At 41.4% G+C, this 19,691-nt stretch overlaps 1 protein-coding gene across 3 annotated transcripts; it reads left to right on the forward strand.

Moving 5' to 3' along the window:
* Window positions 1-50: 50 nt before the first annotated feature.
* Window positions 51-18,319, forward strand: TTF2 (transcription termination factor 2). Of its 3 annotated transcripts, none has more exons than XM_031051315.2 (23): window positions 51-170; window positions 286-397; window positions 864-944; window positions 1,664-1,733; window positions 2,227-3,198; window positions 3,280-3,391; window positions 4,545-4,736; window positions 4,963-5,120; window positions 6,159-6,240; window positions 6,542-6,652; window positions 7,532-7,682; window positions 8,367-8,472; window positions 9,185-9,375; window positions 9,908-10,061; window positions 10,820-10,911; window positions 11,668-11,750; window positions 12,235-12,353; window positions 13,175-13,345; window positions 13,924-13,976; window positions 15,031-15,184; window positions 16,171-16,253; window positions 17,136-17,210; window positions 18,010-18,319. In XM_031051315.2, exons 1-23 carry the CDS (start codon window positions 143-145, stop codon window positions 18,152-18,154), a joined length of 3,495 nt encoding a protein of 1,164 aa, XP_030907175.2. In that variant the 5' UTR covers window positions 51-142; the 3' UTR covers window positions 18,155-18,319. The 3 variants fall into 3 exon arrangements, with proteins under 3 accessions (XP_030907175.2, XP_030907176.2, XP_005151820.2); XM_031051316.2 differs by having other exon boundaries at window positions 8,367-8,418; XM_005151763.3 differs by having other exon boundaries at window positions 1,667-1,733.
* Window positions 18,320-19,691: the final 1,372 nt, after the last annotated feature.

Here is a 19,691-nt window from a genome sequence, read left to right on the forward strand (position 1 = left end):
TGGGAGTGGAGGAGGAGGGGCCGGGAGGGGTGGGGATTAGTGACTTCACAGCGGAGCGGCCATTGGGTCTCCCGCTCCCTTGCCCCGCTCTGATTGGCTTGGGTCTAGTTGGTTGAATTGGTTGTGGCGGTTGCGGCTGGCGATGGAGGCTGTGCCGTGCGCGGAGCATGGTAAGGGGCAGCGGGTGTCCTCCGTATGGCTGGGGCTGGGGCTGGGGCTGGGGCTGGGGCTGAGGCTGGGGCTGGGGCTTGGGGCTGGGGCTGATCAGCTCTCTCCGCCCTGCAGGGTCCCTCTGCTTCCTGAAGACGGGCGTCCGCGATGGCCCCAACAAGGGGAAGAGCTTCTACATGTGCGGCGTGAAAGGTCCCGCGGCCTGCGGCTTCGTCCTCCCGGCGCCGTAGGTGCAGGGTGGTGGGGCGGAAGGACTGTTCCCTTTTGTGCCGCTGGGGGGCGGTGCGATGGGGCGGGACGGGACACCGCTGTTCTGAGGGAAGTTCAGTGCTGTGTCAGCAGTTGTCGAATCACAGAATGGTTTTGTGTTGGAAAGAACCCTAAAGCACATCTACTTCCAGCCCTCTACTATGGGCAGGGACACCTCACACTAGACCAGGGTGCTCATGGCCCTGTCCAACATGCCCTTGAATACTGCCAGGGAATGGGGTAGAGCAACAGCTCTAGGCAACCTATGCCAGTGCCTCATTGCTCGTAATGAAGAATTTCTTCCTAACATTGCGAACTTACTTTCTTAGTTAAGTAGTCTTTGAGAAGACTCTCCAAGTATTTTGTCCTAAGTAACTGTTTTTGCTGCTGCTGTTCCATGTGTCTCTTGTCTTTATTCTTCCACCTTTGTTTTTCCTCTTCAGTATTCCTCCTTCTCAGTGCTTGATCCATGAAGGCTGTGTGGTGAAGCTGCAAGTCTTGGTTCAGGACAGGAATGAACACCAGTAAGTTCCTCAGAGTGGAAACAAGGGTTTGTTGCACTGGTTTGAACAGCTAGACTTGTTTGATGGGGCTGACTTGCAGTTTCCTTCTAAAATTGAAAAATCTCATCCAGCCTTGAAGCCTTCACTTAGCATGTTTCAAAATGTTTGCTGTTTTTTTAGCAACTATATTTAGTGGTATAAGTGGTCAGATATGTTTGTTTTTAACAGAATTGAACATGTCTGTGTGGCTGCGTTCATCCAAGATTCATGATGATTACATCAAATTCACCAATTTTAATTCTGATAAAGTTCTTGCATTTAACTGGCAGTCCTGTTCCAAAGTATTTCTATTCCTTAGGTGCTTTAAAGATGAGGTGGCCTGGGTAGTGTAACTAAAAGAATAGTTATTACACCTTGAAATTATAGGGTACTTCTGAGGCTCTGAGCATAGACAATATTTTTTACTGAGCTTTTGGGGTTTTTTATTGCTGAAATTAAAAACCAAACAACCCAAACCCCTAAAAATTCTTAAGCCAGAGAACAATGTCCTAAGCCAGAGAACAGTGCTTCTGTAAAAAGCCTTTTGACGAGTGTTCATTGTCTTTTGCTATATAGAAGTCTGGATGTAAAGTGGAGATCAAGAGGATTTGTCTGGGATGGTTTTGGTGCAAAGTACTTTTGAAAGAGCACTTACAGTTCTTTACTGGCTCCTGCAGTTCAAATTTTGTTGTATCATTTAGCAGGTTGTTTTACCGATGCCGTAAAAGTAAGTTGAATGGGAAGAAGTGGTGTGGAAGCATCCCATGGAAGGTATGAATGTTTCATTTGTATTATAGTATCGGCTTATTCCAGCGTGACTTTTCATTCTGTATACCGTAATAACCTCTGAGACTACATAGAGGAAGAGATTGTATTTTCTAGCTGAAAAGTGCATCACCTGCTGTCCTCTAGATGAGACTTCTCTTACTCCTCAATTGTGTGAAGGGTTCTCCAGTCTTAACCCCTTTGGGTTTGATCTTTGGCTGTCCTCTTCTTGAGGATGATGCTGTTGGGACTTGGTCCTACAAAACACAGAATGGCAAACAAGTGGTTCTACAAAACATGGGAATGGCAAAGAAAGCAGAAAAAACAGTATTTTTGTTTTAATTTGTTTTCATTGTAAAATGTTTATCCTGATCCTGTTAACATGATAGGAAGGAAGATGTTTATAGGGAATAAAGACATGCTTAAGATGATCAGGTTGTGTGTATAGTTAGCAGGATTTAATAATTTGCACGTTAGCATTTACTCATATATATTGCAGGATCCAAAAGCTACTGAAGTGTCAAAAGCCTTAGAATCCCACCCCAGCACAGCACCTCTCTTCAATCCCAGTGGGCAAAGAAATCCCTTCAAAGTGATATACAAGAACTGTGAACCGTCATCTTGCAAACAAATGACGCAAGGAAACACAGAGGAAAGTAAAGCAAATGGAGGAAAAGCAGAGAAAGAGAGCATGCTGGTGTCACATAAAGAAAAGAAATCAACCTCTGATTTCTCCGTAGAGAAAGAACCTCTAGAAGGACTGAAAACTGAGAAGAAGCAGGCCAAGGGAAACGGGAATGATCCAGAACTTAAGGAGAGCACAGTGTCTGAATCTAAACTTGATCTTTCTGAGACCTTGAAAGGGGAAAACACGCTTTTGGAGGAAGAGAAATACGATGGTGGTGGCAGGGAATCCAAGAAATCTTCAGAGTGTGTGGAGAAAGAGCCAGGCAGCAGATCAAAGCACCTTCCACCAAGTCTTGGAAAGCAAAGCACAACCACCAGACCTCCAGAGGAGGAGCAGCTTCTAGAGAAAAGCTTAAAAAGTTGTGTGGATAAAGAAACCAGAGAGAAAGAATATGTTAGTTGGAAGAAGGGAGAAATGAAACTGATGTCTACAGGTGTGATTTCTCCAGCAGTGCCGCAATTGGCATTGCAACATGCTGCCCTCAAGGCAGGAGCAGAGGCAGTGCTGCCCAAGACACAAATCAGGCCAGGACTGGGACAGCCTGCTGATGAAGTCTCTGGTAGTGACAGTGGTGATGTAGAATTTGTTTGTTCCTCATTAGATAAAACTAAACCTGAAAAATCAGTTGAGGGTTTGCAGTCAAGAGAGATTCCTTCAGGAAAATCAGGAAAGAGTATACAGGGGACATCTTTGCCAGGAGCTGCAGCATCGTATCATGTGGAAGGACCTCAGGACCCTAAAGCTCTTCACAACCATCTTGTAGTCCAGCTGAAGCAGAAGAAGGTAATTTATTGTTATTCCGAGCTGATTGTTCTCTGTTGGCAGAAAGCACACTCACTTTTTGGATTCTTCTGTGTTTTGCAGGGTACATTAGCTACAGTGAACATTCAGCTGCTGCCAGATAAAGGGGAACGGTTACTAAAGCAAGTGCAGGATTTGGAAGCTGCACTTAGTACTCTTAACGTTTCAACATCAGGTACTACTGGAAATTAGGGCTAAATTTATGCTTTTTTTTCCCCCCAGAACTTTGCAAAATGGTTTGTCTTAATATAATTGTTATTATTGAGGAAATATAGCATAAACTTATATATGGCATGTGGTCTACATAAAGTTCATACGTTGAGATTCACTGAAGGTGAAAAGTGTTAGTTGCAAAGTGTGTGTCTGGGAGAGAATGAATGGAACAACTTAAGCATTTCCCCTGAAGTGGGATGGCTTCCTAGAAGTTTCCTCCCATAGTTAAGACCCAGGGCTAGTTCTTTTTCTGGCTTTGGCTACACGATTGTGGCAGATGTTCCTCTGAGAACTTGCCAGTGAAGTGTTAACTTCCTCTTTGTTGCAGAGTGAAACAATGCTGGTTATGCGCATTTTGGCTGCTGTGTCTGAATGTTTCAGATACAAGATAGCAACTTCCAGTATGCCATTCCTATAAAGTGATTTCCCAATTCTATTAACTAGTATTAATCATCTGTGGAAAAAAGGCATTTTGACCTGTATGATCACCTCAACAAGACAGTTACTTTTGTGATCATAATATCAATTGTGTTGATGAAAAGATACTTTGATAACTCTGGAAACTCAAGATCTTAGCAAGGAAGCAGGAACTCGAGGGTCACCACACAGCAAGCGGTCCCAATGTCTTGTACAATCTCTTTTTTTAAGCAAGACAGACTTTTCCGGGAAGAAGATAAAAGCTCATGAGTTCTTGGTCCATTTATTCTTCTTGGATATTTTGAGTGGGTTTTTTTGACCAAAATGTTGATGAGAAGTTCCTTTTAAAAACATCTAAGCTCTGTGGGAACAGCATACGGAATTGACTTTGTGTTTCCACTAACCTGATCACAGTTACAAAGTTCACAGTGTTGGTATAAATCACACATTCAGGCTTGAGCAGAACTGCATTGCCTGCCATGTAGGAGCAGGCTAACAGTAGATAAGGCCTGGTAGTAGTTGCAATGGCTTGGATGATACAGTAACCTGCTACTCTGGTAAATCCACAGGACCACTTAATAATACTTTGCAAACTGATTACTGGGGGGGGGGGGGGGAAAGCAGTTCTCTGAGCTGTAACAGAAGGCTCTGAAGTTTATTGTGCAGCCTTGCCAACCTGCGATTCCTCTCTTCTGAAGGGGAGAAAAGCACAAGCAGCAGCAGCTGCTGTGAGGAATCTTTGCCTAACCCATTTGGCAGGCCAGGTGGTACGAAGTTGGTAACACCACTACCACTCCAGGATCCTACAGCAAGGACCCCTTCAGGTTCACACAGTCACCCTTCTGCTGCTGCTTTGGGTTCCAGCGAATATTACGGGCACAGTTTTGGAAGTAAGTGCAGAAAGACTTTTTGATTAAAGAAAACACTGGTGAGAACTGTTTCTAAAATAACCTGCAACTTGTGGATATGTGTGAGAGTACTAAACTTTCTGTTACTGTGAGCTGTGTACTGCCCACTGGGCATCTGTAACCACTAAGATCAATCTCAGAGATGAAAGATCTGTTTGGGAAGTTAGCTGTGTAAACACATCTCATGTGTAATACTGTATCTTTACAGTGAACTCTGGTATGCAAAATCTATATGGAGGAATAATGACAAAAGACCGAATCAGGACTGTACACAGTGCCATAAGTGAAGCTGTTAATCATCTTCACAAATCTTTAGAATCTTGTCCAGAAGATCAGACAGTAGCTGAAGATCCCCCTGGATTGAAGGTAAGTTTGCATGGATGGAGGACGTTATGCTGATGAATGAGGTGCAACATCTGGGTGATATCCTAAAGCATCCTGCCCTTTTGCATTTTGAAGCACTTTGCAGTTTTCATCCTTCTGGCAGGAGATGCTTTAATTACTTTCCATCCATGAAAATTACACTGATGTTCTACCCTCTTGCTGTGGTTTTCTTCAGAATATTTAGTGCTTGAAAGAAGTAGTTGAGCTTCAGACAAAACAACCAACTCACAAGCATTTGTACATGACTGGCAGAACAGAGGCAGGCCTCTAATGAGGAACAGACTGAGAACCTTCTTATTGTTCTTTTCTCCAGTTAGGTCTCCCACTGAGCTATAAAAAGTCTTTTAAAACAGTGTTGCAGATTATTGAGTTCATGCAACCCAACAGATTCCAGATGTTTTGATCTTTGAAAAAGCAGTTTTTTACCAGTTGGTGCAGAACTCATAGTTTGAGGTTATGTGCAAGGTATTGGAAGGCACATGTCTCTGTGAGATGGTGTGTGATGTATGTGTGTTGTGTCATTGTCAGATCCTCTTGAGACCTTTCTAGTGCTGGGGAAGGCCATTTAATGTCTCACGATGAGAGTATGTAGTCCTTCATGCTTTGTTTTAAGAGTCAGTGTAGGTCTTGGACTTGGTGAGAAAGGAGAAGTGTTCTTGATCCCTCTCCTTGACAGTGATGCCTGTTGTGAGCAAGGTAGGCTTGAGTGGATTTTCCACCTGAATGAGCTACCTTTACATGCTCTCAGAGCATTGTGAGGCACGAGGTTGGTTTGCATGTAAAGTACTAGCAAGGCTGACATATAGTACTGCTGACCATAGCAGTATGGTCAGCATATCTATCTTACCCAAGATAAGCAGCTCCTAAGTTATCCCTGTCCATGTGGGAGAAGAACAGGTAGGCAAACTCCGTTTCGTAAGACTGTAGGAAAACAGTTAATCTGGATAATTTGGTACAGGATGAAGAAGGGTCTGAACTCTGCAAGGTCTTTTCTTCAATTCCTCTGTCTTGCCTTCTCAGGTTCCACTGCTTCTGCACCAAAAACAGGCACTTGCATGGCTACTCTGGAGAGAAAGTCAGAGGCCACGTGGAGGAATTCTGGGTAAGCACCTGAACAGGAAAGTGGATTTTGGGAGGCAGATTTGTGGCAAAAACAGTTTGGCACATAACTTACTTGGAGACCAACAACTGGTTGTTTTGCAGATATGTTGAAGGAGCTTGTTTTAATGTGCCCTTTGACTGATTACTGCTATTAATCCATTCCAAAATGACACCCTGTATATGTCATATGTATATTTTTATTTCCTGAGTTCCAGTATGTTGCTGTATTTACCTCAGTGTAGATCTGAACTAGGGGGACTCATTTTTGCAGGTCATCACAATTTCTCTGTGTCTTTTTCTAGCGGATGACATGGGCCTGGGGAAAACTCTAACAATGATTGCTCTCATTCTGGCCCAGAAGCAGCTGAAGACAGAGAAAAGAGAGAAGTTAGAAATACGGCTATCCAAAAATGGTATGGAATTTTTTTCCACCATGTAGTACACACTTTAGGCATTTCAAATGACATTGAATCATGAAGTATTGTAGGTTAATGATTACCTGTGCTCAGTTCACTTCTGTAGAAAAATTCCATGGGGCTTCATGCTTACTGCATTCCATTGAAAGGCCTTTCTCTTGATCAGTCATTTGTTCTTCCATTGGATGTGTAGGATTTCCCTGCTTGTTATCACTCCAAACAATATAAAGCATTTTTTTAATTATCAATTTCCTGAACCATAGTTTTTTCAACATATGCATATTTTTTGTAGGGACTTAAATTAGTTACTGCCCTGTGACTGATTACACCCATTCCCCAGTCCCCCAGTAATATTATTTTTGTCTTGTCTGTAGAGATAAGGGATGTGAGAGTTTTTGAAGAGTATTGTTTCTGTTTTCATAACCTGTTAGTGTCTCCATCCTGCTGGAACTGGTTGGACTAGTTTTTCCTATCTTGCCAAGTTTACTCACTATGTGTTTGGTTTTCCTGTATGGCTCAAACCAGTAACATCTCAGTCTTCTAGGTCAGGAAAGTAGACTTTATTGGGTAGTATATTCTCAGGAGAGATCACGGTTAGTTCCTGAACTCTAACCTTTCAGCTTATCCAAAGGAGGTGCACAGATATATAGCATAACGCTGAGTGGACCAGAAGCGATGCATTAGTGTTTTAAGTAGAGTTTTTTCTACCTGGAACCAACAGTTCCTAAGAATGAACTGTGGAGATGTCCGCTTCACAGGCTCTGGTCACAGGGAAAGTGGACCAGTCTTCTTAATTGTTCTCAATTTCCCAAACGTCTGTCTTTGTTGTAGTCTAATGTGAAAGCATTGAAACCTGTCTGCAATATTTCCTTTCAGATTCCACTGTTATCCCTTCCTGCAGCACTTTAATAATTTGTCCTTCATCCTTGATCCATCACTGGAAGAAAGAGATTGACAAGCGTGTGGGCTTTGGCAAACTGAGGGTCTATTTGTACCATGGGCCAAACAGAGATAAACATGCTGAGGTGTAAGTGCTAAACCATAAATATGACCAAGAAGAATAAAATGCTACTTTAGCAAGAGATTGTCTAGACTGAAGTTGAAATTTGGTGGCTGTAGAATGATGAAAGAATCTGATGTGGAGGATCCACAAGGTCAGGCTGATATCTGCTGTCAAGGTGTATATAGCAAAAACATTATGGCCTGTACCCATTCTGAGTTTTTCTGGTGCAGGCTATTGCTGTTCCTGATAAGAAAGAGAGAGAGGAAAATAAAAAGTGTACATTCTCTAGAACATCTCTTGCTTGCAGAGACTGTCTGGGGCAGTTTCTTCCATGCTTGTTCTTCATGGGTGCACTTTCTTATTATCAGCTTAACGTATAAATCAGAAAATTTTCTATACCACTTTAGGCCATGCTGAGCAATATTTCTAGGTGTCAGATGCTAAGTGGGTTCTTTTCATGTGGTGTGCATTCTGTGCCACTGGCTTTTACTGTCTTCTTGACCTTGCTGTGCCTACCTCTGTATGCATAAAATGAGGACAGTATGTCCTTACTGTTGATTGCCATGAAACTCAGTTTTCTATAGAACTCTACATTTCAGCTGTTGTAGAACTGGGTTGTTCTTAAACCTTCAGTATGCATTTTGTCTGTCTTGTAAAATGAATTCCTCATTTGTTCTTGCTCCTTATTACTACTTTCCCTTTATGCAGGCTCTCTGGATATGATATCGTTGTCACAACCTACAGCCTTCTCTCTAAAGAGGTACCTACGAGCAAAGAAGAGGGGGAGGTCCCTGCAGAGGACCATGATGTGACTGTGAGAACCATACTGCTGATAAGAGGATTGCCTTAGTGTTTTGTTCTGAAGTGTTACATACCATTGTTTCAAGTAGCACCTTATGTATGCTGTAGTGAGCAGGTTGAATTTGTTTTCTTCCATGAGTCCCCTGTTGAGTTTGCACAGTAAAAATTAAGTGGTGAGAGGAAGTGATATGAAGGGCAGAAAGACAGTGGGGAAATATATTAACAATAAACCTGTTGTGTAGTAACATACGCTATACTGAATATAGTTGAAATGACTTAAAAGTCATTTTAGGAATTTCACCTTGAGGTGAGGCTGAAGGATCTCTACACCCATGCTCTGTGTTCTTTGCTGCTTGAAGCGCTAACATCACTTCAAACTACCAGAAACCTGCCAAACTCAGGCTCTGGGTTTAGTCTGAAATGCCTTCTGGGAAGAAAGAGGTGATACAATATTAAAACCAAGAAAACCAGGAAAATATCAGATATTATCATCAAGAACAGGCAAAAATGTTATATTCTTCAGTTTATAAACATTCATGGAAGCTTTGAAGAGGTGATTCTTTTTTTTTTGAAAGTGTGTCTTACATGACAGTAAAAGCTCAAAATTATTGCTGCCTAACATCAGGAAAAGGCTTCTTGCTGGAAAAATAGGTTTGCCTGTGGCTGCTTAGAGAGCCTGGCAAGGTTATTGCTCTGGATTATAAATAGTCTGCTTTTTCTTTCAGAGTGGGTCATCTCCCTGTTCCCCTCTGCTCAGGGTAGCTTGGGCTCGAGTTATATTGGATGAAGCTCACAATATTAAAAACCCGAAGATTCAAACTTCTATAGCTGTCTGCAAACTGAGAGCCAGTGCCAGGTGGGCTGTCACTGGGACGCCAATACAGAACAATTTACTGGACATGTACTCCCTCCTGAGGTGAGCTGGCTGCATGTGAACACATGGACAGGGCTCCAATTCCAGTAATTCTTTGCTGATGAAGTGCTGAAATTGTTCTAATTTTGAGAGGTTTCTAAGGTGTGCGGTAGTGAGACTAGTTATATTAACAGAAATTTTGTGCAAAAAACTTTGTTCCTACCAGGCATTGGGAGTGGGCGGGAGGAAAAGAGGGTGGGAGTCAGCAAGCGGCTGCATGGTTCAGAGTTACCAGCTGGGCTTAAGCCACAACATAGCACACACTTCATTTGGTGATGATGTTTGAGACACAATGAGTGAAGAAGTGACAGGTACAGAATCGGAAAAATGCTTTCACAGTGTTAGTGATGGTAAGACTTTTGAATAAGTAAGGTATCAATGCCATTACAGCAGAAGTGTTATTTGCTGCCCCTAGCAGTTACAACATTTGGAAATGGTTTGTTTTGGATAGCAAGAAATTTTTTTTGTTCTGCTCACTCAAGAGTAGTTGAAGAACTCTTCTCTTGTTATGAAGTCTGCTTCCTTCCTGTCATAGGTTTCTACGTTGCTCTCCTTTTGATGAATACCAAGTGTGGAAGAACCAGGTAGATAACAACACAAAGAAGGGAGGAGAGAGACTAAGCCTCTTAACCAGGAGCCTCTTATTACGGAGAACTAAGGACCAGCTGGATTCAGCTGGCAAGCCCTTGGTAAGAACTTCACCCTCTACTACTAGACAACCATTCCGTTGTTTTCCTTGAAGCAGCCAGTTAGTTATTACATGCATAAATTTGTTAATGGGTGGGTTTTCCTGTCCTGCTGTGGTTTCACAGAAGTGCATGCCTATGGAGTGCTAAGATCACTTGATCCAGAAAGCAGGAATACACAGAATAATTAAACCTTTTAGTTATGAATCGCAGGCAGACAAGAATATGTCAAGTAATAGCAGCAAGTAGATGTCCACTTAGTAGAAACTTAGCCTGGGTCTCTGAGCTAGCCTAGGTCTCTAAGAATCAAAGATGCTGCATGTCAAATGGATCTGGTTTGTGGCAGGGCATTGGCTTTCTGCATTACTCTTTACAAATAGTCTGTTACACCAGTGACCTAATACTCAGTTTATCTGTAAGCCTTTAAATGCTGTAGTTTTGGTGTACTGTCTGATTCTGAATACGGAACTATTTTTACAGTGCAATAAGTGAATCCCTCTCTGGTAGTTATGTGGCAGTTCATACTTAATTGCTCATGCCTTTTGTTATCAGATGATTTGGAATAAAGATTTTTATCTCGAGTGTTAACTAGGCTACTTGGAGTTCTGTATCTGTGTTGTGTCATAGTTGAATTAATGCAAATACCTTTAGTGAACAAACCTCTAATGAGATGCAGGATACTGTGTTAAATTGTGGAACTGTGTGATGCTGTGTAAGATTTCCGTAATATATGCATATGACCCTGTGTATTTTTACCTCAGGTATCTCTGCCCCAGCGCAGCACACAGTTGCATCAGTTAAAACTTTCAGCAGAGGAGCAGTCTGTGTACAATGTGCTCTTTGCAAGCTCCAGGTATGAATATGGGTAGAGATATGGTACTTTGTGGTTTTGTTTCTGCTGGTATGAGAAAATCGGAAAATCTACTTTAGATGAGCTTTAGGACAAATTCTTGGTTTGTTTAGTTTTTTGGAGTAGTTTTTTTTTCCCCTTTCTGACTATCTGTCAAGCATGTTTGAAAATACATGACTTGTTCTGGTAAGAGTTGAAATTGATTTATATATTTTTTCCCATATGCTTATGCCTTGTATGAGCTTTGCAGTCTAGCCTTGAAACTGCAACAGTAATTATATGTGCCAGTACTTGTAAAGGAGAGAATTTATCTTCTTTGCCCTGTGATATGTATGCAGTTGGAAATTATGCTGGCCTTTCTAGATGGCTGTAATGCAAGCCATTGTCACTGCATGTTTTCCTCATGTCTCTCTCAACAGTATTGCTGTAAAAAGTCTTCCTTGCTTTTACATACACATTTAAAGATGTCCCTTTGTTATGAAGAAAGTTACCCATTGAGCCCTGGCTCCTATAATATTTAAGATATTCCAGTAAGCAGACTTGCTTCCTCTTGCAGTTTCCCAATGGATGTTGGTTTTGATCATATTCAAGTTAAACAAAACTGGGGAGGAGGGTGGGTGTGTGTGTGATAACTTTGTGACTAAATGGTTAATGCAACCTTTCTTACCTTACTGTGCCATCAGCTTGCTTGTTCAAGCTCAGGTCCCTCTTGCCTTTTTTTTCTGCAGTAAATCCTACAGTCTTTGCCTGTTTTTTCAGGTCAACACTACAATCCTACCTAAACAGACAGGAGCAGAAAAATGAAGGCAGAGAGAATGCTAGTGGTAACCCATTTGAGAAAGGTTTGAGCACACCATCCTCTGAAAACATTTGCAGAAGTGACCCTTAAGTGCGCAATTAAGAAGGGAGAATGGACCTGACCATGTGGGGTCAGGACTTTAGAAATTCTTTAAAATATGCTCCCCTGATGTTACAAAGAATTCTACTATAGTATTCCAAAAGTCTGTTCCCACTGTTGTGGCTCTGGGCAAATCTTAATCTCCCTGGGTCTAAAATTCCCCATTGAAATAAAGGTCTAATTGCTCAAAGAAGAGATGTCAGTATAAGGTATGTGGCACTCTGATTTGTGTTGTGGGTTTTGTCTGGTGGGTTTTTTGGGGTTTTTTTTGTTTGTTTTTTTGTTTTTGTGGGGTTTGATGGGTTCCTAGTTAAATTGGTTATTTGCTTGCCTGTTGGTTTATTGATGGAGCCCCTGCTGGAGGTGGCTGGGCAGTGCTTGGAAACGCCTCCAAGAGCTCTTAACATTTTGTCTTCCTTCTTTGGCAGTTGCACAAGAGTTGCACAAGAGTTGCACAAGCGCCTCCCAGGTATCAAGTACTGTCCACATCTTCTCCATGCTGTTGAGGCTCCGTCAATGCTGCTGCCATCTTTCCTTACTGAAAGTGGTAATTATGTTGTATTTTAGTGGTGTGGGGTTCTTTTGTGGACATTTTTTTAAGTGTTTATGTAAGCTAACAGACTTTGTAACACCTTTACTTAATCTCAAAGTTAGGGGTGGATGAACTGATCCATTTCTAGGACTGTGTTTTATAACCTGATAGGTTTTTAGATGGGCATACTTCCTACATTGTTCCCCAGCATTGTTCCTACACGAGTTCCCCAGTATGATCTATGTGGGAAGCTGTGTCTTGGGAAATACCTTTAGTTAGATTAAAAAAAAAAGTTAGATTTAGTTAGATTAAAAAAAAAAGTAGAATTTTAATGGCAAAGAAGAAGTCTTGCTCCTAACCTACTCTTGGTAAGTTTGTAAGTCTGCAAGTGTAGCCTGTTTCAAAGGCTTGTGTGTTGGAAATTTCTGTAAGTGCCTTGACGATGTTGCCTTGCATGAAGTGGATCAATCTTTCAGAAGTTCTTGCTATGTTATATAAAAAAGCTGTAGAATAAGTCCAGATACTAAGAGAACAGGCAGGTATTTATCTTCTGATATCTTTAATCCTGCAATTGTTAAATGCGGTGGAAGGGGGAAATCTAGAAGACTGGACCACAAAAAATGGCTCAGTTCACATTTCCCTACACTGCCCCTTCCTGGGGCAGAATAAGGGGCCAGAGACTGTTGGTCTGTCTTCATATCATCCTGTCTTTATAGTGATAACTTTTTTTAAATGTGCTCTCCTCAGCAGACATCATGCAGACTGTGGATCGGTACTGAATTTGGTCTCAGCCTTGACTGTGATTCCTTATAACCATATTGCATTCTTTCCCCCAGGCTCTGGACCAAGCTGACTTGAACAGTGAAGGCCTTTCCCTCTCCATTGAGGAACAGCTTAGTGCTTTGACGTTGTCTGAGCTCCAGACTCCAGATCCCAAGTCAACAGTCTACCTCAGTGGCACAGCTTTTCAAGCAGATATCTTTGAGATCACCAGGGAGAGCACCAAGGTATCCTGGTTGTGGCTTTCCTACCTTCCTTGAGAAGCTTGGATTTCAGCACTTCGCCTTTTAAATTGTTAATGAACAGTCACACCTTTGTAATTACAAATCAGGCTGAAATAAGGTGAGTAGATTGATAGTCTGCTAAGCCCCTTCTGGGAAGACTCCAACTTATCAGGTGTTCCTGGGTACTTCTAATGAACCTGTGAGAATCTGGCAGTGCTGAAAAAGGGTCAGTGAAAATCTTGAACACTGGATTCACGTAAGTTTAGAAAAGCATCTATGTGAGAGCATGATTCTTGTGAAGACCTAGAGAAAAATGGGATGGCAGCAAGTGGAGGGGTGGCAATAACTTTGCTTCTCACAGGAAGGTTGGAATCTGTAAAACATGCTTGTATTTTGGATTTATTAACCCTGTTTGCAATAGTAGGAGTGTTCTTATTAGTGACTGTTAAAATATGTTGAAAGTCTGAGTACAGAAGAAATTCCAGTTGAGAAGTTATTTTGATCACTTCCTATTTTAATGCAGAGTAGCTAAGCATGAGCTAGGTTATGACAGCAAACAGACTAACCTTTTTTTCCTGCAGATAGCTCGCCTCTTGGCTGAACTGAAAACTATTCACTCCAAGTCTCAGAAGAGGTTAGTAAGCTTGTAGTTTTCTTTAGTCACAGTGATTGAGAGAAGCATATCTCTTGACAGCAGCAAAAATAGTTTAAATTAAATGAATACGAAATTCCTGGTATGGTAAAATGGTGTCAGTAGCTGAAAGATTTTGAGGGGAGGGAAAAAAAATTAGGACAGTGGAGGGTAGTTTAAGATGTAGGTAAGTGTAAATGTAAGTGAACATGTGAGGAATCTCAGGCCTTGAGATCCAGGAGGACTGTTCTCCAAAACCAATTATTTGGGAATAATTTGTGTTGAAAAATAATGCCCTCATCTCTCCAACCCACCCACGACCCAGAAAAAGTGGGGGAATAAAGTGGTTAAAACTGAACCTGTTTAAAATAAAGGAATGCATTGATAGAGGACTTCAGCGTTTCAGAAGTCCTGCAGCCCTTGTGTAAGTTCTGTCTCTTTGCTCCACACCAGACTGCAGTGTTACAGGTTTTTCTGCTTGTTTTTGTTAAACTAGGTAGAAGGATGCTCTTACAGGTGTGTGGCTGTGAAATAGTGAGACCTGTGTTATTCTGGGAGTGGATTGAAAGCGGAAGTCCTGTTCTTGGGCAACTCCAGAGTTGTACCATATGTAGAAAGCTGCTTTTTCTGAAGTTGTCCAGAAAGCATGCCCAGTATAAGAATGGGAACACCGAGTTTATTTTTGTTCCCTACCAAGAAGCTCTTGAACAAATTAATGCTGTTTAATCCAAAGAGTGTGGGGAGTGAGAAACCCAGGGGTTGCTATTGATTCATTTTGCAGAAAATCTCAGAATTGTGATTGGTAGGTGTCAATAGAGAATCCAAAACCAGAAGTGAAAATTACAGACCTAATTTGTCTGAAGTTTATTGGGTATGTGAGCCTTCTACAGCAGGTTCTACCACTACACCTATAGGTGAATCTTCTTCTGAATTTGGAAGGGACTTGGCTCCAGTTCACCATGTGAAGAGTGCCTGAATCTTTTGTCTTGGGTGAGACACTGCAATAACCAAACTGTTACAGTACACACAAAACTTACTACTTTTTCTCTCACTCCAGTGTTGTTGTCTCTCAGTGGACAAGTATGTTGAAAGTTGTGGCTGTGCACCTCCAGCAACAAGGGCTGAAGTATGCAACAGTGGATGGCTCTGTCAAGCCTAAACAGAGAATGGATGTGGTAGAAGAGTTCAATAACAATCCCAAAGGACCTCAGGTATAAAACCAGGGTAGAGAAACAGTTACTAGCACTGCTATGAGCAGCTGTGATAGCTGACTTTATAATTCCATTTACGGGAGTCTATTTTCATTTGGACCTCTTAACACATGACTAAACACATCTGAATCCAGATTAATTATTCATTCTTAATCATTGTGTTAATCACTTCATTTAGACATTGATGTTTCTGTGATTGAGGCAGGACAGGCTGTCTCCTCTGAGGATGGATCTGTGACTGGAAGGGAAGAATGTGATGCTTTAGCTTGTTTTTTTTGCTCGAGTTCTTGAGCAAGCTGCTATCTACAAAACAGATGTTTCTCCTTCTAGCTTTGAACTTAAACAAAGGGAGATTTTTGCGAACTATATGAATAGCTAACCCCTTAAATAAGATCAGGGTTTTAAGGTACTGTGACATAAAATTGAGTAATAAATACATATATAGTAAGTGTCTCTGTCCTTAATTGAGTTCTTTTCCTGCTGTACAAGAAATCTTCTCTAAATTAACCATCTGCCATATCCCATTCATTCGCAGGCACTCATCTTTTTTTAAATACTAAGTAGGTTATGTGGAAGCAAAGTGAAAGGAGTAGTAGGCTGTTTCAGTCTAGTTGCCTTGGTTTGAATAATCATTGTTAATTCAGGGTTGGTGCTGATTGGTCCCATTGTTGGCAAAAGGCTGTCATCAGAGAGGCTGGTCACTTGAACAGGACATAGGCAGTCTGAACTTTTCAGTCCCTTTTCTAGTCTGTAAAAATGTATCAGGGTAATATATGTACAGAATAGTAGACTGGCCTCTCTGAGCCATAATTTCTACATCCAGGCTTTTATGCCTCATCAAGTAATGTCTGGCAAGCTCCCAAATGCATAATAAATATACAAATGTAATATAAATATGACAGACTGTTTGGAACAAATATATATGGAGTATATGAAGCATTAGTTCTATGAAAACAGGCTTCTTAACTCTCATTTGGCCTTTGAAGGTAATATTGGTCTCATTGCTGGCTGGAGGCGTTGGCTTGAACTTGACTGGAGGAAACCACCTTTTTCTTCTTGACATGCACTGGTAAAGAGAAATGAAAGTTCCATCTTGAAGGATACATGTAGGGCATGCTGCCTGTATCCTCACCATGTGTATTGTGATGTCTGATACAACTGGGTTGGAAATATTTAGCTGAGAGTGATTAGTTGTGGAAAAGTGTTTTTACTACAGCCTTCTTCCAAGACACTCTGATTTGCCAGTCTATTGCTTGCCACCATGAAATACAGCTCTGCAGGGGTAAAAAAATTAGGAGGGTAACAGCAGTCTAAAGAATCAAGTATGCAGGCTGTATCACAAAAGGATACTGGAGACTTGGTAGTCCCTGGCTTAGTTTCTTACAGTAATGAAAATGGTACAGAAATTCCCCAGGGAATTTCTCTTGAAACAAGTTGATTGTGTTGAGCATAGTCAGTAATTGGGCATAACTAGTGTACTTTGGGATTTTAAAGGGCTACGGAAAGAGTGCATCAGAGCTCCTAATCAAGATCAGAATCACCCTGTAACTGTCAATCAGAACCATTTCCTGTGCAAATAATCTTGAGTGAAGGCCTTTCATAGAGTTTGCCTTCCTGCTTCACTCTCCTCTTTCTTCACCAGCTACTTGGCTTTCTCCAAGAACTATTGGCCAGAATATGGGGCTACATAGAACAGTGATTGATGCATACAGCCAACTTAGTGTGGAGTTATAGCATACTTCTGCCAAGGGCAAAGGGAAGTACAGTTGGGGTGAATATTGGTGATCAGACTCTAAACCTAAGGTAACATGGGAGCAGTTTTAGTTCTACAGAGGAAGAAAATGGGATGTTCTGGAGGCAGGCAAATGAGGCAAGCATAGGGGCATTCATATTTCAGTTATTCCTGAACATAAGCCTTTAAGTTCTTGGGTGTTTTTTCTCTATCTTGCAGGAATCCTGCTCTCGAGGACCAGGCTTGTGACCGCATTTACCGAGTGGGGCAGCAGAAAGATGTTGTGATACACAGGTAAGGATTTTCCTTAGTAGTAAATGGGGCTGTTGCTGCCCATGTACTGTTTGGCCTTAGCTGGTGAGACAGGACCTTGGTTTGAAGCTTGCTTCTTTACTTAGAGCTAGGCATAAGGCCTGATGGGGGTACTGAGAGAGACCACATGAAAATGCTTCTGTGTGGTACTAGCCTGCATGTTGGCTGTCCTGATAGCTAGCCATTGTTTATTGTTTTCCAGCCTGTGATTTAGTGGGAACGTCTTGTTCATTCCAGAGAAAAATTCATACACAAAACCATTTCTCTCCTCTTACCAAGTGGAGATTTTTTCACTGTGCTCACTTATCCTTGACCTTTCTAACATCACTAACATGAACACATAGAGCACTTCTAATTAGATGCTGTTTCTAAAAGCTACCTTTGCCTCTTTACTTGTAAGTACCAAAAGGCTAGCTTAGTTATCGTAAATGCACGGCAAATTAAAAGAAACTGGAATCTGAAATATTTTCTGTGTACAATGCTTTTAGTGTAATTGGTGCCATCAGTTATCAAACAGTCATTACAGGATTTTATCACTAAATTACTACTGCTTCAGATGACCAAAGTTAAGGCCTAAAGTGCATCAGACTATAATTTTAAATGCTGTACCATGTGGATGTGAGAACAGCTGTTTTCTGTACATGGGTATATTTTGGCAGTCAGAATAGGCAGTGAATTTTTAAGTAGGACAGGTCTTTGGAAACTTACTGGGGAAGTACTTATACATTGCTGATACCTTTTTCCTAGCAGTTGAGGTGATGTGGAGTTTGGGGTTTTTTAGGTTTGTCTGTGAAGGAACAGTAGAAGAAAAGATCATACAACTTCAGAAGAGGAAGAAAGTTCTTGCCCAGCAGGTGCTGTCTGGCAAAGGGGAGACCTCCACTCAGCTTACTCTGGCTGACCTCAGAATTCTCTTCGGCATCTAATTATCATTTACAACACAAAATGGAAAGAAATTGTATACGTACAAGCCATGGTGCAGACTTCAACAAAAGGACTCCTGGTTTAAATGGTAGTTATTTTATCAAAATAAATGACATATTTGTAACTTTAAATAAAGTAACTAAATAAAATAGCTACTAACTTTGCAACTGAAAGTTACCAACTTCAGGAGTTCGTTTTAATACTGAAATTAGGTTGTTGATAAGAAACTAGATGTTGTTTCCTGTACGGTCAAGAATAAGGTTCACTGGCCTTTTGAGGGGAGAGATCTATTTGCAGGTCGGAGGTTCCTGTTTGTACAACAGTGTCCCTGTGGAGGATGATATGGCTGTTATCTCTTACCTGCCTTGACATGATGTGCAAGTGAAGCTTTGGTATTATCGCAATTTATAGCATGGATAGAGGGGTCAGGGAACACAAAAAATAGTAATTTGCATTTTTCTATGTGCTTACATCCATAACTTCAGCCATGGTGCAAGTGTTGAGTAGCTCTCAGAACCAAGCAAGGCTGTGCAACTTGAGCAATTTAACTGTAAGATCTGCTTGGAGAACACAGCATGTGCTGCTCATTTGCCTTGTGACTCATTTTCTGGAAGACATCAGGACATTCTATTCATTTCCCCAAACAGGAAACCATGAACTAATTTTCAAAAATTATTTTGGTTTGTACATTTATATGAGCAGAACTTGGGTAGTAGTTTCTTAGGAGTTCACGTGCACTTTGGTCTGAGCTCCTCTTGCTTTCCTTGGAGCTACTGCTCACCTGGCAAGTTTTCCTCTTTAAGGTATATTACTAAATACAGTTTAACTCCATCTCTTGTACACATTATCCCTTTGTCCTGTGTGTCTTCATTTGGCTGAATGTAACTGTAGTCTCAATTACTCAGTTACAGCAGCATAACTGTTAATAACCTAACAGTTATACTGGTAGCTGATACTGCTGTGGGCATTAAATGCTTTTCATCTCCTGGAAAAAGGGCTTCAGCCTTTCTTAGGAAACCCAAATAGCCAATGAGACAGGAAGTGACATTCAGCTTAGTTCAGAGAAATGCTCAAGCTGAAGGTCTAGCGTGTTCCTCTAGAAACCATCTTCTGACATAGCAAATTAATGCAGCCAAGAGAAGTGAATGAAGAATATGTGGCTTTGGTATTCAAGGTTAAATTTTAATATTGTTGGGGGAGAAGTGGTTGGACTTGGGCTTATATGATTATCTTCAGAACTGAGCAAAAATGCATCTCAAAATACTACTAATTAATGTTAGACCATGTGTCATCAGCCGTTTGCATCTCACTGTGACACAAAAACATTAAGGCCTCATTTCTTCATGAACAGAAACCACTATAAACTTAATATGGGGAAGTTCATTGGGGGTTTTGTGATTTGCCCCCCTCCCAGAACCATAGAATGGTTTGGGTTGGGAAGGACCTTAACGCTCATCCAGGTCCAAATTCCTGCCAGGAACAGGGATACCTTCCACTAGACCAGGCTGCTCCAAGGCCCCTCCAGCCTGCCCTTGAACA

Source organism: Melopsittacus undulatus, chromosome 2, assembly GCF_012275295.1.
Source record: "Melopsittacus undulatus isolate bMelUnd1 chromosome 2, bMelUnd1.mat.Z, whole genome shotgun sequence".
Classification (NCBI taxonomy): Eukaryota; Metazoa; Chordata; class Aves; order Psittaciformes; family Psittaculidae; genus Melopsittacus; species Melopsittacus undulatus.

Coding starts and splice junctions, on each gene's coding strand:
- TTF2 (XM_031051315.2), top strand. CDS start 143: ATGGAGGCTGTGCCGTGCGCGGAGCATG. Junction 12,354..13,174: donor ATCTTTCCTTACTGAAAGTG/GTAATTATGTTG, acceptor TCTTTCCCCCAG/GCTCTGGACCAAGCTGACTT. Junction 17,211..18,009: donor AAAGATGTTGTGATACACAG/GTAAGGATTTTC, acceptor GGGGTTTTTTAG/GTTTGTCTGTGAAGGAACAG.